The sequence below is a fragment of the Schistocerca piceifrons genome, chromosome 3 (genome assembly GCF_021461385.2).
Source record: "Schistocerca piceifrons isolate TAMUIC-IGC-003096 chromosome 3, iqSchPice1.1, whole genome shotgun sequence".
NCBI classification, from domain to species: Eukaryota; Metazoa; Arthropoda; class Insecta; order Orthoptera; family Acrididae; genus Schistocerca; species Schistocerca piceifrons.
In genome coordinates this window covers 841,366,570-841,388,020 of record NC_060140.1, presented here as the reverse complement: position 1 = coordinate 841,388,020, position 21,451 = coordinate 841,366,570, and the positions used below count along the sequence as shown (strand labels likewise).

At 42.3% G+C, this 21,451-nt stretch overlaps 1 protein-coding gene across 1 annotated transcript in view; it reads left to right on the top strand.

Moving 5' to 3' along the window:
• The window catches only part of LOC124789110 (calcitonin gene-related peptide type 1 receptor-like), a 151,018-nt gene that overhangs the window by 81,710 nt on the left and 47,857 nt on the right, over window positions 1-21,451 (top strand). Inside the window, exon 5 of the mRNA XM_047256397.1 lies at window positions 11,212-11,348. Within this exon, the coding sequence (XP_047112353.1) occupies window positions 11,212-11,348 (137 nt within the window). The remainder of the gene's footprint in view (window positions 1-11,211; window positions 11,349-21,451) is intronic.

Below are 21,451 nucleotides of genomic sequence, written 5' to 3'. Positions count from 1 at the left end.
ACACTAGTTATACCGATGGTTCCTGTATCTACGTTCTTCCTGTGTTCAACCTGCACCCTTTCACACTGAAGCCCTTTTTGTGTTTCCCTGAGACCCTATAGCCTAAAAAAGCAGCCCAGTCCACGGCTAAGCAGGCCCTGCAACCCGTGTAGCCGCCTCCTGCGTGTAGTGGACTCCTGACCTATTCAGCGGAAGCAAAGAGCCCATTTCTTGTCATGCCTGAAACACATTCTGCGTCAGTTTGTGAGCGTGCTGTAGTATCATTGCCTGCTCCACGTCAGTATCGATAATTTGCAAAACGCAATTGCGGTATATTTACGAAATAACTAAAATCTTTACCACGGACGTTATGTACTTTACGTCACTGTTGACTGCTCGGTATTAATGGATCATTCGATTAGAGAAATTTCCAAAATCTTGTGTCTTGTCGCAAGCCAACAATCACCATTGGTGCGACAGTTACGGGACAAATAACGCTGACTGGATGAAACCCGAGTGAACATTTCAAATGGAAGAAAGACATTAAATCAGACTGAGTAAGTGCTGTAAAACTAAATCTTAAAACAACCGCATCGTCTAGCAAATAACTTATAACACTTCTAGGACAGCTACGTCTACATGATTATTCTGCAGTTCAACTTAAGTGCCTGGGAGAGGATTCTTCGTAACACCTCCGGACGATTTCTCTACCGTTCCATTCTCTCACTTAAATAAGTTATGTTAATTAATTAATGTTAATTGCAAGAACTGTGCCGTCAAAACTTACAACAGCCTATTTGAACAGGTGGCTGTACTTTAAATAATTGTCTAACACTTCTACAATAGGCATCATTGTAGTTTACTGCGTGGCCGAGGATGCGAAATACAGCCCTGCATAAAATTGTCAAGCGCTATTTTGTCTACCTAAGGACGCAACAATCTATTACGTGGAAGATGTCACAGTTAGGGAAGCAGTAGAATACGGTAGATCTTGCACACGAAGCAGTTTGTTGATATTAATCGCTTTCAAAAGTCTACTAAAGAGCGTTAAAAAAGAAAAAGGGACAAAAGTGGATCGCCTATAATTATAGACATCATAAAACAGATCGTTACAAATAAGGAAGAACGAATAGAAGAAATTTATTGTGGTTTACAGCGCACAGTGGCATCTTCCATAATGAAATATTAGACAGCTTAACGAAGCGAGCAATGACCTTATGGGAAGTCCTAAATGGTAGATTTCCTTAGCAAGAAATGCTGAATTTAATCAATGGAAAAGTGAGTGGCAATGGGAGTCGACAAAGATTTCAAAAGAAGTACAATATCGCCAGCTGCAACGTAAAATAAGAGTTATGCCCTCGGTTTATTGACTGGAATAGAAGCAGACGATTCATAACGATTACTTACATGCGCTTAAATCATGACAAATCCCCAACTCACCTGTTCCGATTATGACTAAAAGAATTTCCATTATGTGATTTACACAATGAAGCGGACCTGAATCATCTACTATTCACAAGTAGCGGACACTAGACACAACAAAAATATTTATCAGGGCATTGGATGACGCAATGATTCCTCTTCCAACGTCGGCCGTAATGTTGTTGTTAACCGAAGAGAGTGCACTAGTATTACATGTGATGATCAAACATTTAAATATATGTTGCCTAACTATCTAGAGACACTGTGTACATGATGTGTAGATTTTTGTATGTTAAGCTTTCTTTTTTATTATTGCTATGGTATTAGCACTTTATGAGTAGCTTATAGTGGTGACATGTCAATCATTCATTCAGACACATTTTTAAAATAGCAATTTACGTAGTTTATAGTAGAAGAACCATTAACGGGTACAATTTATAACTGTGTAAATAATAAAAATAAATGTTGGCCGACAAAGCAACAAAGTTCATAAGGTGATTGTAATCAAATTCGTTGTGAACAGTGCAGCTGGCCTTCTAAATTTATGATATAATGCAATTTAGTGTCTACAATTGTTTGTGACCATCATTGTGTGTTTCCCCAGCCTAAGTGATCAACATTGCAAGACTTTATCTGTAGCTAACAGTGGGAGCAGCAAGAGAATAGCTGCCAGGGAGAAAGGTACGTGGGGTTAGGCATGCGGTCATAAAATACACAATCCATGCGGCTGTTTTTACGTAACTTGGTGCACCAATCGCAAATTTCGATTTTCTGTGATTTCCCTAAATCACTTCAGGCAAATGCTGGGATGGTTTCTTTGAAAGGGCACGGCTGACTTCCTTCCTCATTCTTCACTAATTCGATGGGACCGATGATCTCGCTGACTGGTCCGCTCTCTCAAATCAGGCAAAACTCTTTCTTGGACTAATCAGTTTCTCGTGGTCTAATGTACAACACCGAGCGCATGGGTACAAACACATCATCGTGACTGTGTGGTTACGGTGTTAGCACCACTTTCCCCATAAAATTATGAACTATCGGTCTGGTCAAAAACGTGATTGTTCTCCTTTTGTGCCGGCCGCGGTGGCCGTGCGGTTCTAGGCGCTGCAGTCCGGAACCGCGGGACTGCTACGGTCGCAGGTTCGAATCCTGCCTCGGGCATGGATGTGTGTGATGTCCTTAGGTTAGTTAGGTTTAAGTAGTTCTAAGTTCTAGGGGACTGATGGCCTAAGATGTTAAGTCCCATAGTGCTCAGAGCCATTTGAACCATTTTTTTTTCTCCTTTTGTAGTCATGGCAATAGTCATACTGTACATTGGTTATACAATATGAGTCATGTGATAACAACATATTAACCGTGGGAAGTGAATGTGATGATCAGTGATAGCAGGCGAGATGGCACATAGACCTCTCGCAGAAATGAAAACAACAAATAAACGGTGAACTTTTATGTTACACCAAGGGAGTTCAAGAGTCAAAACTTTGAGTTATAACATGTGATACTTGTGTAAAACAAATAGGAGGCACGTTCGTCTGAAAGTCCCTTACTTTCACCTCGATATTGCGAACGGACGTTACAGTACGCCACAGACACAAATCTGAACACAACTAACAGACAGTTCACAAAACCATGACCACACAATCGTCAAATTCACTCGCTACGTACTTTACCGGACATGAAAGTTCACACTTCCTACATAGAATAGATTCTAACCTAACCTCCTTGACCCTACCAAGAACTGATTAAGGAGATGGGACGCAGTATGACCACACTGTCGGGCGATGTTTTTGGGTGACGTCAGCCTATGGTGCCTGACGACCGTTGTCAGTGCGACTGTGAACGCAGCCTTAAATTCCAACCCCAGTGTATCCATCCGCGCTTCTTCTTAAGACGCCGCTCACAGACTTCCGCCTACAGGTGACGGAAGGCTCGCAGTGAAATATAATGAACAGTGTACAGCGCTACTAACCTTCAAAGTACAGTGTGTATCAAAAAGAATCATCCGATTTAAAAAATATCGTAACTATTATGTTATTTTAGATATGTTCATGAACACCGTATTGTTGGAAAGAGAAACCTGCCAAGTTTTACAAGGTTCCCGCTAGGTAGCAGCAGTGTGCGCCCACTTCAGTTCTAGTAAAAATGGCGTCGGGACAATAGAAAGCGTTTTGTATTTTGCGCAGTGCGGGTTAGTAATAACCGTTCAGCGTGAGTTTCGTGCTAGGTGTCGTGTGGATCCTCCTACAGCACAGTGCATTAGACGATGGCATGAAAAATTCCGAGAAACGGGTTGTTTGTGTTAAAGGCAAATCGCCAGGCCGTCCCCAAGTGTCTGACACAGACGTCGAACGCATCCGCCATAGTTTCACAATGAGTCTGCAGAAATCCGTTCGACTTGCATCTCGGCAGCTCAACATTCCCCCGACGTCCGTCTGGCGTGTGTTATGTCGAGGTTTACACATGAAATCATACACAATTCAGCTACTGCAAGCTCTTCGTGAAAGTGACAAACAACAACTTACGGAGTTCTGCAGTTTCGTTCTTGTCAAGATGGAGGATGACAGGTTTGTTCCACGTGTAATGTTTAGTGACGAGGCAACATTCCATTTAAAAAGGTGGACCGCCATAATGTGAGAATATGGCATGCAAAACACCCACATTAAGTTATACAACATGAGAGGGACTCTCCAAAATTTAATGTTTTTTATGCAGTTTCAAGGGAAAGGGTGTATGGTCCATTTTTCTTTTCTGAGAACTCTGTTACAGGAAGCACACATCTCGATAAGCTTGAGAACTTTCATTTCCCACAGTTGGAGACTGATTCGAAGGACATCACTTACTGTCAGGATGAGACACCGCCACACTGGCATCTGGAAGTGCAGAATTTTTAAATCACAGGGTTTTTGAATGATGGATTCCACGCAGCCTTAGGCCTACATTACTGGCCTCGAAGGACATGGAACCTGACAGTATGTTGGTATTTATTGTGGGGATTTATAAGAGACTGTTTACTTGCCTCCGTTACCAATAACAATAAATGAACTGAGACATCACATAAGAGCAGACTTAAGACATGCTCGTTGCAGTGTGGTAACAATTTGAATACCGCATTGACATGCGCCATGCTTCTCAAAGGGGGCATATTGAATAGCTATGAAAAAGTTATGAAAAAAAAAAAACTTATTGAGTTTCCCGTCCATCAAAAACCAAAATTTATTGTACATGTTTATTATTTTCAGAAATGTAGACGTGCCAAGTAAGGTTATTCTTTTTGATACAGCTTGTATTTCAGGAAATGATCAGAAAGGTAAAATTAGAGATATTTTAGCTTATACACCACAATGTGACATTCGGTGTATAGATGTAGATGACGAAGGAGGTAGAATTCGAACCAATGGGATCCCAGGAGCTGAAAATTTCCATGTCGATTTTAATGGGCATACACTGCACCATTATTAGCTTTCCTGGTTCAGATTTATCGTGAAATTTTCGTATAGCAAAGGTACCCAAAATAGCGCACACTATTCCCATATACAATATGTCCCATCTAACTCTAGCAAGTTCAGTGTGCATTTACATGGGACAAGAAAATGGTTCGCACAAAGATTCTTTGTTTCCGAAAACTCCTGTTGCTTACTCTACCCAAAATTACTTGAATTACATAAATATGAAGAATTACTTTAAATAGGTCTGTGGTATTTAATTATGTAACTATTTGTGCGCCAGAACAGCACATTCGCACGAGAAAAATTAAGTGGTACTGGAATATTGAAGTAAGAATGCTTTTTTAATGAAATTTTTTGGCACACCCTGCATATTCAATACTATTATTCAGTGATCCAAGACAGATATACGTTACAATGCCCTCTGTGGCATTGTAACGGGAACAAGCGACTCTGCCTTACTTCTCTGGTTTCTGTATTATTAACCTGGTGTTTTGCTGCTTCGATTGTCCTTCGTCGCACAGTAGTGGCCCTCAGGCGCCAGGTTCAATGTTGGTTTGTGATCCTGCTGAAGTGGGGTGTGCCGGGATGCCAGATGTTAAACGTTAACAACGTTTTTTGATATACTCGTTTTAATGAAGAATTCTTTGAAACACACGTCACACACTTTCCAGTATGGTGACTCTTGGCTACGCCCTTATACTTATCCATTTACAACAAACTTTTATCGATACTGCGCACGACACGTGGCGTTCACTGACAATTAATACCTTCACTTTAACTTTATATATATATACAATTTTTTTTTTTTTTTTTTTTTGTCATCAGTCTACTGACTGGTTTGATGCGGCCCGCCACGAATTCCTTTCCTGCGCTAACCTCTTCATCTCAGAGTAGCACTTGCAACCTACGTCCTCGATTATTTGCTTGAAGTATTCCAATCTCTGTCTTCCTCTACAGTTTTTGCCCTCTACAGCTCCCTCTAGTACCATGGAAGTCATTCCCTCATGTCTTAGCAGATGTCCTATCATCCTGTCCCTTCTCCTTATCAGCGTTTTCCACATATTCCTTTCCTCTCCGATTGTGCGTAAACCTCCTCATTCCTTACCTTATCAGTCCACCTAATTTTCAACATTTGTCTATAGCACCACATCTCAAATGCTTCGATTCTCTTCTGTTCCGGTTTTCCCACAGTCCATGTTGCACTACCATACAATGCTGTACTCCAGACGTACATCCTCAGCAATTTCTTCCTCAAATTAAGGCCGGTATTTGATATTAGTAGACTTCTCTTGGCCAGAAATGCCTTTTTTGCCATAGCGAGTCTGCTTTTGATGTCCTCCTTGCTCCGTCCGTCATTGGTTATTTTACTGCTAGGTAGCAGAATTCCTTAACTTCATTGACTTCGTGACCATCAATCCTGATGTTAAGTTTTTCGCTGTTCTCATTTCTACTACTTCTCATTACCTTCGTCTTTCTCCGATTTACTGTCAAACCATACTGTGTACTCATTAGACTGTTCATTCCGTTCAGCAGATCATTTAATTCTTCTTCACTTTCACTCAGGATAGCAATGTCATCAGCGAATCGTATCATTGATATCCTTTCACCTTGTATTTTAATTCCACTCCTGAACCTTTCTTTTATTTCCATCATTGCTTCCTCGATGTACAGATTGAAGAGTAGGGGCGAAAGTCTACAGCCTTGTCTTACACCCTTCTTAATACGAACACTTCGTTCATGATCGTCCACTCTTATTATTCCCTCTTGGTTGTTGTACGTATTGTGCATGACCCGTCTCTCCCTATAGCTTACCCCTACTGTTTTCAGAATCTCGAACAGCTTGCACCATTTTATATTGTCGAACGCTTTTTCCAGGTAGACAAATCCTATGAAAGTGTCTTGATTTTTCTTTAGCCTTGCTTCCATTATTAGCCGTAACGTCAGAATTGCCTCCCTCGTCCCTTTACTTTTCCTAAAGCCAAACTGATCGTCACCTAGCGCATTCTCAATTTTTTTTCCGTTCTTCTGTATATTATTCTTGTAACCAGCTTCGATGCATGAGCTGTTAAGCTGATTGTGCGATAATTCTCGCACTTGTCAGCTCTTGCCGTCTTCGGAATTGTGTGGCTGATGCTTTTCCGAAAGTCAGATGGTATGTCGCCAGACTCATATATTCTACACACCAACGTGAATAGTCGTTTTGTTGCCACTTCCCCCAATGATTTTAGAAATTTTGATGGAATGTTATCTATCCCTTCTGCCTTATTCGACAGTAAGTCCTCCAAAGCTCTTTTAAATTCCGATTCTAATACTGGATCCCCTATCTCTTCTAAATCGACTACTGTTTCTTCTTCTATCACATCAGACAAATCTTCACCCTCATAGAGGCTTTCAATGTATTCTTTCCACCTGTCTGCTCTCTCCTCTGCATTTAACAGTGGAATTCCCGTTGCACTCTTCATGTTACCACCGTTTTTTTTTTTTTTTTTTTTTTTTTTTTAATGTCACCAAAGGTTGTTTTGAATTTCCTGTATGCTGAGTCTGTCCTTCCGACAATCATATCTTTTTCGATGTCTCCACATTTTTACTTCCTATTTATTTCATTCCTCAGCGACTTGTATTTCTGTATTCCTGATTTTCCCGGAACATGTTTGTACTTCCTCCTTTCATCAACCAACTGAAGTATTTCTTCTGTTACCCACGGTTCCTTCGTAGTTACCTTCGTTGTACCTACGTTTTTCTCTCCAACTTGTGTGATTGCCCTTTTTAGAGAAGTCCATTTCTCTTCAATTGAACTGCCTACTGAATTATTCATTATTGCAGTAGCTATAGCCTTAGAGAAGTTCAAGGGTATCTCTTCATTCTTTAGTACTTTCGTATCTCACTTCTTTACGTATTGATTCTTCCTGACTAACTTCTTAAACTTCAACCTACTCTTCATAACTACTACATTGTGATCAGAGTCTACATCTGCTCCTGTGTTCGCCTTACAATCCGGTATCTGATTTCGGAATCTCTGTCTGACCATGATGTAATCTAATTGAACTCTTCCCGTATCTCCCGGCCTTTTCCAAGTATACCTCCTCCTCTTGTGATTCTTGAACAGGGTATTCGCTATTACTAACTGCAACTTGTTACAGAACTCAATTAGTCTTTCTCCTCTTTCATTCCTCGTCCCAAGCCCATATTCTCCTGTAACCTTTTCTTCTACTCCTTCCCCTGCAACTGCATTCCAGTCGCCCATGACTATTAGATTTTCGTCCCCGTTTACATACTGCATTACCCTTTCAATATCCTCATACACTTTCTCTATATGTTCATCTTCAGCTTGCGACGTCGGCATGTATACCTGAACTATCGTTGTCGGTGTTGGTCTGCTGTCGATTCTGATTAAAACAATCCGGTCACTGAACTGTTCACAGTAACACACCCTCTGCCCTACCTTCCTATTCATAACGAATCCTACACCTGTTATACCATTTTTGCTGCTGTTGATACTACCCGATACTCATCTGACCAGAAATCCTTGTCTTCCTTCCACTTCACTGACCCCTACTATGTCTATATTGAGCCTTTGCATTTCCATTTTCAGGTTTTCTAGTTTCCCTACCACGTTCAAGCTTCTGACATTCCACGCCCCGACTCGAAGAACGTTATCCTTTCGTTGATTATTCAATCTTTTTCTCATGGTAACCTCCCCCTTGGCAGTCCCCTCCCGGAGATCCGAATGGGGGACTATTCCGTAATCTTTTGGCAATGGAGAGATCATCTTGACACTTCTTCAATTACAGGCCACATGTCCTGTGGATACACGTTACGTGTCTTTAATGCAGTGGTTTCCATTGCCTTCTGCATCCTCATGTCGTTGATCATTGTTGATTCTTCCGCCTTTAGGGGCAATTTCCCACCCTTAGGACAAGAGAGTGCCCTGAACCTCTATCCGCTCCTCCGCCCTCTTTGACAAGGGCGTTGGCAGAATGAGGTTTTTATCACTGCTATATTTACTCGCGACCGTTCTTTTGTAGCCGCCTCCGATTACTCGACCGTGCGTTTTTGACTAGCGCTTCGCTACTAACTCGCCCTGTCTTCCCGACGCACAAGAGTGACGCCACCTTTCTCCCTCAGCCAATAGGGACACTCCACTCGTCTCCTACTCATATATATATATATATATATATATATATATATATATATATATATATATATATATATATATATATATCAAAATTCTCAGCCAATGGGCGCTTAGATCGTTGTTGCCGGGCAGATCTGACGTGGGTGGCTCTGAGCACTATGGGACTTAACTTCTGAGGTCATCAGTCCCCTAGAACTCAGAACTACTTAAACCTAACTAACCTAAGGACATCACACACGTCCTTGCCCGAGGTAGGATTCGAATCTGCGACCGTAGCGGTCGCACAGTTCCAGACTGTAGCGCCTAGAACCGCTCGGCCACCCCGGCCGGCAGATCTGACGTCACGTTTGCTAACATTCTGACGGAAGTTTGTCTTGGAACACAGTCTCCGATTGTAAGATCCTACTCACGAACAGTCAGATCTTGTCCCTAATAAGGTTGCACAACATTGCCACCCACGATGATATCGTTAATGCTTCTTACTGATGCATAATTGTCAGATGTAGATATATCCTGGCTGCTACTGAGCATTCCAGATCGCATAAATGTGCGTAATAATTAGCATAAACACGTGAAGGGAATGCACGTGTGCATTACAAAGTTACAGGAACAGACTCAGATTTTCAAAGTTATGTACATTCAGTATTCTGTACACACTGTAAATAAAACGTATGATGCTCTATTCCTGTACCAGATGTCTCGAGTGTTCATAGTTAGCCAAGCCACCACGTACTGTCCACCCACACAACACAGTCCTTCCGCAAGGTTCAGTGCCTTTGCCACGCTCTAGTCCTGAGCCCTTCCCGTGATCACTGATTCTGCAGTCACCGTGTCTCTGCAGTCTTTGGGTATGAGGCTATCATGTCCCTCACGCCAATGATTCGACATTCCTCAATGTCTGAGAGTTGGCGATAAACGTCACGTGTAATTCCTCTGAGTGTGCGGTGTTGTAACCTGCACCTGAAAAGTGCCTGTAACATTACACACTCCCAGTAGCCATCACATACTGACATTCTTCGTAACTTGTAGCAATGGCTGTTTTCTGTGCTGAAAATAAGCTCGCATAACATTTTGATCAACACATTCCACCAGAATGGGCATTGTAATATATCCTAACTTATTAAAAAAGTTGTCATGTATTTGATGAATAAAGAGGGCAAAAATTGTTGCACTTTAATTTCCCTATATTTGATGAAAAATATAAAGTTCTTTACGATTCATATGAGATTCATAGAAGCTGGATTGTTAAGAGATTTATGTCCATTGCATGGAATAGTACATGTAGTATTAGCCGACGTCCCACGATAGTTACTGTTTGTTTAGAGATGTTCCTAACTTCGTAGGAGTGTGATGACGACTATTCTCTTGGACAGCAGATTAAATAGGAGAACGTGAGCAATGTTATTTTTAGGACAAATGTGATCTCCGCATGTAGGGCTGCTTATAACCTAGAAAACATTTATAAGTAACTCAAAATCGTAAATGAAAATCAGCTACTTCGTTGTATTAACATACGCGGCTGGCTGCGTCCTAGTGTACATGAAATAATTTAAAATTCTGTCCACATGTGCTTGCACTGCTTGCAAATTTTACTTCTCTTGATTAATGATACCAGTTTTTAGCTAATATGTGGCCACTGTGCCCAGCTTTAGGTGAATTCAGAGAGTGTTGCTGCAATGGCAGCCAGCATTTAACGCACACCTGCTGCTCTTAAAATGGCTATAACTTAGAGGAAAGGTGCTTTACACACATATGAACTGTAAATAAAATCCGTTATTTTATGTTAACGAACAATAATTATATTTGGAGATAAAAAACAGAAATTACCACGTCACAGACGTTTCCATCCATGTAACAAAATGTGAGTGTGGAAGTTCCTCATATTCTCCCAAGGACTCCTACCGAAAATGTGTTTTACTCGTATTGAGGTCTGTACACAATTAGTGTTAACACCGAGAGGTGTATTTTCTTTGGATTTGTTGCATCGCAGACATGTCTATTATCTTAGTTTATTGGATTTTGCGCTTTTGTCGCTTCGTGTCTTTTCGCCCACAAGAAAATATTTATTTAGCACTTTTTTTCCATTTTCAGGCTACAATACAAAGTGCAGGTGTATCAGTTTGGTATCATTAGATTAAAGCGCTCTTGGTGTGACACTTTCTATTCCTGGCAGTGTACAAACAGGTAGTTCCAGCTACTTGACTGCCCCCACACTCCTCTCGTGTGCAGGTGTGCCGCTGCTGCCAGTATCCGTGTACGCCCTGCTGCGCCACCTGCTGGCCCAGGGGGAGCCGGCCAGCTGCTGGGTGGAGCCCCACCACATGGTCGAGTGGGTCCTCTACGTGCCCAGTCTGGTCAGCCTGCTGGTCAGTATCACTCATTCGTCTCTCAGTCTGTCCCGAGGCTGTTCAACCTGAAATGTTGTAGAATCCGTCTGAAACTAGTGCATCTCCTTTTTTTGCTTGTTTATTGACTTTGAGTCTCCGACCTACAATGTGCTGCACAGTGTAAAGGTCATTTTTTCGAAAGCTCGTAAGTGTCTCACATTGCGACGCACAAGTTTGAAATTTTGCTCAAAGCTGCGTACAGTCTTCCTCTGCAAGGATGAAAAATGAGGCGCCCTGCTAGGTCACCCTGATGCTCGGCGATTCGTCAAACAGCAAAGTATCGATACATGCGAATAAAAGGCCAGCCCTCGAAAATCCATGTGACCTATACGGTGCAGACATATCACGTGATATGGTCTGTAAGATGCGTTAATGGTGTCACATTGGCACCATATTTTGTCATAATTCTGCCCAACGTCTATGTGGACGTGTCGCATGATGGGAAGGTCATCAAACCCCATCTTACACACATTTCACCCTTTGTTGTGAATCATCTGCAATGTAGGTCAGAACTGTGACACCGATTCTTCAAATCACTCTGTTTCCTTATGGGTGGCCGACGAAAATATTTAAGCTCGGAACTGAGACGCAAAGGCCCCGGGAAGTGGCATAAAAGGCGTCAATGTAAACACTCCTTCCTCTGGGGCGTTGATGCCCACACATTTTGCGATAGAAAATGACAGTTAGCAGTGTGATTAGCAACATTATATCGTTCTTGACAACGTTTGACAGTGCTAACATCCCCCTCCCCCGCCCCCCCCCCCAGATGATTAAACCCTTCTCTGAAAAACTTAATGTGCCTGCAGTCCCATTGAAGGTCATCGCACATCTTTGGAGTGTATGTAGTACGCCAGCAGTTTTATTCTGGTATACATGGTAGACGTACTACGGACCATTCAAAACCTCTCAACGAAATCTGAATGTGATGCGAAGCAGTGAAGGGTGTTTATGCTTTTTCAGCCCTTCTGGCGTGATCATAGGGCTGTGTGACATCATACAAGTGTGAACAGAACGATAAAGGGTCCCTGTGAGATACCGCAGTTTGAGGGCACCCTCTGCGCCACCCGCACCTCTTCGTTCAGCACTTTGGAAACGTACCTGTTTGGAGAAAGCCGGTCACTCGTTACTACGCGTCAGTGTCACAGACAACCATTTAGACAGCCCTCAGCTGAGAGACGTTACGTCGCTGAACTAGTGTCTGCTGGCTGCATACAAAGCCTACGGGATGACGGAAGATATGCCTGTCTCGTCGATGACTAGTAATTAGTGACTGGCCGTCTCTGTGGGACTACATTTTTAAAGCGCTCAACAAAGGTGCACAGGCGGCCGAACTAGCGGGTCTTAGAGGGACTATTGTTGTTTTGTTCACGCATATGTCAATATCGGCCCCTTCACCCAACACCACCCCATCAGCACTCCACAGGATGTTGCAAAACAGGAGGGCTGGAAAGCATAAACACATATTGCTGCATCAAATTCCGTCGATTTTTTCTGAACAATCCGTAGCAGTTCCACCCAATATACCAGAACAAACATTGCGGTCGCGATGCTCTCCAAAGAGATGTGACCACGTTCAGTGTGGTTGCTGATCTGTGATCTACTTACAGAGGGGCCGAATAGTCCAGGGCTTGTCAGCAATGTCAAACGTTGTCAAGAACGTCGTCAAGTTATTGAACACATTGCGAACTGTTAGTCTCGACTGCAAAATGTGTGGGAATCAATGCGCCAAGGGAAGGGGTGTTTACATAGCCGCTCTTCACAGCACCTCTTGAGGCCTTCTGCGTGTCAATAGTGAGCGACGGTATGTCTGAAATGTTTCCCCCGCGACTCATACGAAAACAGCGTGTCGTGTTATTGACCTCCATCGCAGAGGCGACGAAAGATGTGGTGAAATGCGACTAAGAGGGGCTGTGATAACGTTCGCATCGTGTGACAGGTTCACGATGGCATTGGGCAGAGTGTTGGTGAAATTTGGTGCCAATGTGACGTCATTAATTCACTTTACAGCTCACATGAACATCTGAGGTGTGATCTTTTCTCATCTGCATTAAATGTATTCGCAATAGGGAATACGGACAGTCAACAGCTGTAAAACGGAATGACGACAGTAAAAATGTGTACTGGACCGGGACTTGTACCTGAATTTTCCGCTTATCGCGGGCGGTAGCCTTACTGTTTGGCTATCCGTGAACGGCTCACGCTAGACCCACTCTTCCATATGCTGTCAACCATGCGTCTTCAGCCTGAACCTGCATATCCATTATGTATATTTCCTTACATATATTTACTTGAAAGTCGCTTGCCATGTGTCGGCGGGTAAATACGATATTGCAGTGACTGTCTTATTCTGAATTACGAAGCAAAGTTCCTTTGGATATGCATGTGTGTCCAAGGGAACTTATCATCGGAATTCAGAATAACAAGGCACTCCAATATCGTATTTTCTCACATATGTCGACACCTTACCGTTTGAAGTGATGCCGAGCCCCACATTGACGTTGGAGAGCGCCACGCTTTTGTGCCATTACAGTGGAAGGTTGAGGTACCTTTGAGCCAAATTTCAAAGTTTTGCGTCGTCATGGGAGACAATTAACGGGTTTCGGAAAAGTTACCCTGTAATAGTGTAGCGGAATGTAGATTACATCAGTGTAGTTTTATTTTTAAATGGTTCTGCTAATAACCTGTTGGATTCGTTCTTCTGCGATAGATACCAGGGTCTTGGGAGCGCTCCAGTATGATGTATAACCTCGAGGTCAGCATAAAACAGAACTGTATCATTGAGGTCCTCACTGCAGGAGAAATGGAGCCGCCTGCAATCAATGGACGCTTTCTTATGTGGATATGATAAAGTAGAGGTGATTAATGTGAAGCAGTGTTTATTGCGTTTCAGTAGCTATGGAAAGGCTGTGCTCAGCAAGCCACGCCTTCGTCGACTCTGCTCAACTACGGTTCCTTACAATGAGCAGTGTCTCTATCAACTCATCGTGACGATGGTTCAATTAAAATCAACGAATTGTGTGCACAGCTCGAATGTCGGCAAGATCTTATGCAATCTTGGTTATCGGAAAATGTGTGTAACATTGTTACTGAAAGAAAATTGAAAATGTATTAGATGACGATCAGTGTGGCTTTAGAAGAGGTTAAGGTACCAGAAAGGCAATTCTGACTTTGAGGTTAATAATGGAAGCAAAAACAAAGAAAAATAAAGACACGTTCATAGGATTTGTCGACCTGGAAAAAGCGTTCGAGACTGCAAAGTGGTTCGAAATTCTGAGAAAAATAGGGGTAAGCTATAGGGGGAGAGGTGATGTATAATATGGACAAGCATCAAGAGGAATAGTAAGATTGGACGACCAAGAACGAAGTGTTCGGATTAAGAGGGGTGTGAGAATGGGATGTAATCTTGCGCTCCTACTGTTCAATCTGTACATCGAAGAAGCAATGATAGAAATAAAAGAAAGGGTCAGGAGTGAGATTAAAATTCAAGGTGAAAGGATATCAATGATATGATTCGCTGATGGTATTGTTACCCTGAGTGAAAGTGAAGAAGAATTACATGATCTTCTGAATAGAATGAACAGTCTAATGAGTACAGAGACTGGGAGTAAATCGAATAAAAACGAAAGGAAGTAGCAGAAATGAGAACAGCGAGAAACTTAACGATAGGGTTGGTTGTCACGAAGTGGATGAATTTAAGGAATTGTACTACCTAGGCAGCAAAATAACCAATGACGGGCTGGCAGAAATGGTATTCGAGGCCAAGAGAAGTCTGTTGTTATCAAACATAGGCCTTAATTTGAGGAAGACATTTCTGAGAACGTACCTCTGGAGTACAGCATTGTATGGTAGTGAAACATGGACTGTGGAAAAATCGGAACAGAAGAGAATCGAAGCATTTGAGATGTGGTGCTACAACTTAATATTGAAAATTAGGTAGATTAATAAGGTAAGGAATGAGGAGGTCCCACACCGAATTGGAGAGAAAAGGAATACAAAGAAAACACTGATAAGGAGGACAGGATGATAGGACATCTGTTATTAAGACTTCAGGGAATGACTTCCATGGTACTAGAGGGAACTTTAGAGGGCAAAAACTGGAGAGGAAGACAGAGATTGGAATACATCCAGAATATAATTGAAGATGTAGGCTGTAAGTGCTACTTTGAGATGAGGAGGTTGGCGCAGGAGAGGAATGCATGGCGGGTCGCATCCAACCAGTCAGAAGTCTGGTGACTCAAAAAAACAAAACAAAAAAATGGTACTCTGGATGTTTACACAAGACTAAAACAATCATCGAATGCAAATTTGGCGGAAGTCAACTGCACCAGCACGAGGATCAAGTTGGCAGTTTTCTGAACACCTTTATCTCCAGAGACACAGACAAAGTACTGTCCATGGGTTTCTGGGATAGACAGGGTATGGATGGTTTGTATGTCTTAGAGCCTGAAACAATTGTTAGTTCAGTACACTACAGCACAAAAGTGACTAAGCTGAAAGCTCAAATTTCCAGTGTGAGGACAGAGATGAAGGCAAACTTCCGCTTGCAACATAAGGCCATTCCCACTAGAGTTTGTGAGTTTGAAAGTTGTTACCAAAATTGGCTTCGCTATATCACTGCATTCACTTCACGTCTCGCTCTATCTATGACAGATGGAATAAGCGGGCAAAGTTTCCCAGACTCAGATACTGTCGTCAGACAGTGACTAGGTTCAGCTGTATCAGACATGCAGGATCTTGTTTATCATTACCCAAAGTGAATAACGAATCGTGGTGAGTGCATGGGAAAATGACGGTCTGTAGTTGACATTTAGCTCTATTTAACTACTTTACTATGTTCTTTGCATTTGTTTTAGTTAGACGAAAATATATTGGAGGCATTATTTTCAAATTTATCGTATTTGATTCGTGCCAATACTGCACGGTATACTCATTTTAACGTTGTCCTGAACAATCTCCTAATACTGGATGACAGTTCATTGGATTTGAGGTCCAAAATAGAATCCTCTTTCTCGTCTGACCAGAAGTACATGCAATATATTGGATACACAGACTTATCTTTTGGTATGACTGTTGATTTGAAAGTGAGGTGAATCCACAGGACTGTTGCTCTATAGGGTTTCCCACAATACGGACATTCCGTATATTTTGCATCAGTCACCAGCTACAACATAATGAACATAGTGACCCAGTCGAAACAAACCTAACCTTCTCATGGCGATTGGCACAGAGATATCTCTTCGTGGCATTTCAAACTCCCACCCTTCATACGTGATTTCCTATGAATCAAGAGGTAAGCTGCTTTCAGTCTTCGCTGGTTTGATAATAATCCTTTGTTCAGTATCGCGCTATTAATACATAATGTTATGTTATGTATTACTCACTGAGTTTCATGATTGGTGGGAGGACGTATTGTAAGGTATTGCGTAGCCTGTTAATAGTGGATGGTGAGTCGTTTGTAGATATGGGAGTAATTTTAGGTATTCCTTAGCGAAGTGTGGATTTGTAAACACTGTTGACGTCTAGGGCAGAGTTGACAATCAATGTTCTAGAAGTTAACAGATTTAAAATAAGGCAATATTGTGTACCTCTGGCTGGTTGACGGGATCTTATAAAAAATAACGTACTCGTTGAACGTTATATGTCTGCTATGTATTAGTCAATGTAACAGTTATCAAAGATTTGTCCACTTGCTCATCCTCCTGGTTGGTAGTAGCATACATATTCCTTGATACATCTGTTAGCCTCACAATATGAAACGGTGCACTGGTCAAGACATGGATCTCACTGTCTGGCTGACTACGTTTTAGTTCCCCATTTGGTCATCCAAATTAGAATTTTCTGAAATTTTCCTAAAATTCCCAAACTGAAAGTCATATCCATATCCAGTTTCGAGGCCATAAAGTACAAAACTTTTTAGACCTCATGATATTTTCATTATGTTGCATGTGCACCATATCGCAACGGTTTCTTCTCACCTGAGATCATTGCATTTCAATGAGCCATTTAATCGTAATTTTAATTCATTTTAAATATTTATTTGTCCTGTGAACAAATATTCTGTCATATCTTTGACATCCACAGCAGGCAAGTAAGACGTTACTCACTCTGTAGCTATTTAAACAGAAGTCTGAGGTTGCACCCAGAGTGTGACTGGTGCCATCATGAATCCTAGCTGGAATCTGGGCTACTATCTGTCTCTGTGTTTGTCAGGCATTTTCTCGAACTCATCACCATGAAACCGGCTACCATTGATTTCAGTGGACAGAAAATTATGTTTGGTAGTGAGAGGTATGAACATCATGATGTGGGAAGATACAGTGAACAATAACTTAATTTCTTTGATTGTTATGGGAATTCTTAGCCGCAGAATAAATGAAGTACATCATTCAGCCACTTCCACTGCTATTTCTAAGCGGTTTGTTGGTGCTTTTCCTAACAGCTATCGCATACATTACACAGCAATCACTCCTAAGGAAGTTCAGTTTCTGTGGCCAGCTTTTGTGGCCAGCTTTCGTGCCCAGCTTTCGTGGCCAACTTGCCTGATCAGCTTTCGTGACCAACTTGCCGGCACAGGTTTTGTGGAGAACTTTCCATCTAAGCGTGCCCGCTCAGGATGCCCCTCATCGTACCCCCTCAACCTTCAGAGCCACTTGCCTGGATAGTTTTCGTAATCAGCTTTCACGTCCACTTGCCTGGACCACTCTCTTAGTTCATTTTCATGTCTACTTGCCTGGATCATTTTCTTAGTCAGCTTTCCTGTTCAGGATGTATGCAGTGCCTCTTTCCCACTAAGTATTAGCGGGAACAGTGGAATCAGAAGTGATCTAGCCTGTTTCCCTTCATCAACTGAAATAACATTTGAAAATGAAGTATGTCTCTGTGTTCATCTCTATACACAGTTTTAGGATTGTACTTATGGGAGGCTGCTCAAGGCATTGGATCAGTTGTTCATGGCAAACTGTCGATTCTGGTATGATCCTTTGGCCTATGCTGGGTTGAATTGGGCAAGATGAAACTCTTCTTCTATTTGCTGAACAGTTCAATATATTGAAACGAGGTTTTCAAAAAATAATAGCACGCATAACAAAACGTAATTTAGTATCCCATTAATAATATTATTATTTTGAAATTGAAAGACAAGGGTGTTGGCAACCACTATTGAAACGTAAACACGGGTAACTGAGATTCTAATGCCGAACTCTGTTATTACGAGTAAACGCAGCATATATCTAGCTTGAAGCCTATCGCATAATGAAAACAATTTTTGTAATCTTATTCTGACATGCTAAATGTTAACATTCTGTTCCAATTACAAAACTCATCACTGACACCGTATCTCTGGCGTATAAAGGGTGGGATCTTGTTGCTACTTTCAGCAATGGAGCCAGATATAAAAGCCACTCTTAGGTTTGTTTATCCATACCTGGTGGTTATAATTAAACTGACAGTGTTCGGAGTAATCAGTGTATTCGTCGCATGACAGTGAAATGCCGTAGGTACGTTCATTAAACGTTGCACTCGTGGAGTATGCTGAAAAAAATAATGGTTCCACTTTGTGACGCCAGCTGAAAATGTGGCACTATAAACATTCAGAATGTGAAATGTTTCCTGTTTTGACTTCAGTATGATGTTTGTCTCTTGGTGGTCCGCGTTGATTTCTTTTGTGAAGTGACTGTTGGTGTAAAGGATTAAGGAGGTTGAAGTTTTCCGTACGATGTACAGTGGCTATAGAGAAGAAAGACAGCACACTGCTGGTAAAGTTGTTTTTTCATAACACTAGCAACACTAGCGCTTTCAGGAATATCGGCGACTGAAACAGATGCAAACAGGCCCCATGTCAACAAATGAGTTGAATAATATGATGAAGAAATGCGAAGTAGCAAGTGAATTAGGTGGTGTAGCGGGGAGAGGGAGGCAGCCCACTCCCATGGAAGTCGTTGATGAAGTTACTGTAGCTATAGCTGACCGCGCAGCACATGCCTCAGATTCTGCTGCCAGTAGTCGAGCTTTGTCACAGGAATAGTCTCTTCCCTGGTCAACAGTTGAAAAGATTTTGCCGCACATTTTACACGAGATTCAGAAAGTACACCAAGTGAAGCCCCAGGACAGGCTACAACACCATGTCTTTGCCTTACGTTTCTTGGCAAGCATGGAAATGGATGACGCGCGGCTGGGTAATATTCTTTGAACGGATGAGTCATATTTTACTCTGCACGGTGCCGTCAATTCACAGAAGTCACATATGGGGTTCTACTTCACAACACGTGGTGCAGAAACATCCACTGCACTCAGCTTGGGTGACAGTGTGGTGTGGCTTCGCAACCTCCTTTATTCGCGGTCCGGTTTTCTCCGAGGTGATGACATAACGTGTACCTGTTAGGCATTATAAGGACCTACACGGGCACCAAGTGATCATAACATTGCAAGAACGCAACTGTGTCCACGTCGCTGTTTTCATGCAAAATGGGGCGACACCACATATCGCTTGCGAAGTGAAAAATTTGCTTCGAGAAACATTCGGTAAAGGCCGCTTGAACCCAAAGCAATTTCAAGATTTGTGGCCTTCCAGATCCCCAAACCCAAATTCATGTGACTTCTTGCTGTGGGTATATCTGAAAGATGGTGCCTATCACGATTGTTTCCGGACTTTTCCAGATAAGTAGAATACCATACGACGACATATATGTCTGATTATACCGGATATGCTGTTAGCAGCTGTCGACCATGCCATGTTAACGATGCAGCATGTTGCTGAGTCGAGAGAACACAAGCTGTAACTTGCGACCATATTCTAATAAACGTGCCAGAAGAACCGTTATCATATCTTTGAGCGTTCCTCCTCCTCTTCTGCGTCCACACCGCATTCTCACTGCTTACATCGCCATATTTTCATCTGGTCGCAGAAAGTAGAACCATTATTTTTTTCGCCATACTCCGTGAGTGCACTGCTTAATGAACATACCGACGATGTTTCATTGTTCTGCCATGTGTACAGCTTACACTGTGGCACTCGAACCATGGCCAGCTTAATTATAACCATCCAGTACAAATACATTGTATCTTTGTAACTTCAGACATAATACAATTTAGGTACTACGTCCTGTGTTGCAAGGACACAATGCATTTTATTTGTTTATGGGATCCTCTGTACTGCAGGAAATGATTCAAACGGATGAGTTGAAATCGCAATACCGGATTTTGGGCTTGATATTACACTTTCGAGGAGAACCCAAACTGTACAATGAGAAAGTGTACCAGGGAAAAATGAGGAATGTCAGCAACCACACTAGATACGAGGGCTGTTCGGAAAGTAAGGTCCGATCGGTCGTGAATTGAAAACCACAGTCAAAATATTTTTTTTTTTTTCGCAACAGTTAGCCACACCTTCCAGGTACCTCCCTAAATAGTCGCTGCTCCGACTTAGACATTTGTCGTGGCGTTATACAAACTTTCCAGAACCCTCTTCACAGAAAGTAGCCGCCTGTGCTTTCCGCCAATTCTCTACGCTGGCCTACCTTTCGTTGTCAGTGCCAAAATGTTGTCTTTGTAGCCAGCGGTTCATGTGAGCAGAGTGGGTGATGAAACACTTCCCATCGAAAACGCTGCAGGGGCGTCTTCATTGCCCCTGCAGAATGCGGCTGACAATTGTCTTGATGAAAGAAACGCGTGACATTTATGTTATGTGGGCTGCACAGCTTCAGGCAAAGTCTCTCACCAGATCCACATATTTGGGGGGAGACACAGACATTTCTACGTGATCACTCTGCGCTCTGAACAGAAAAGACTGACGTGAAGTGATCGACTGGCATACTAAAGACACTGCCCAACACATCTGTGCGAAGTTCCATCAGGTTTTCACAGTGGTTTCCATTTCACGTCTAATCGGATCTTTCTTCCAGAATATGCCTCGTATGTTGTCTCTAGTTACACAGGGTGGTCCATTGATCGTGACTGGGCCGAATATCTCACGAAATAAGCGTCCAACGAAAAAACTACAAAGAACGAAGCTTGTCTAGCTTGAAGGAGGAAACCAGATGGCGATATGGTTGGCCCGCTAGATTGCGCTGCCATAGGTCAAACGG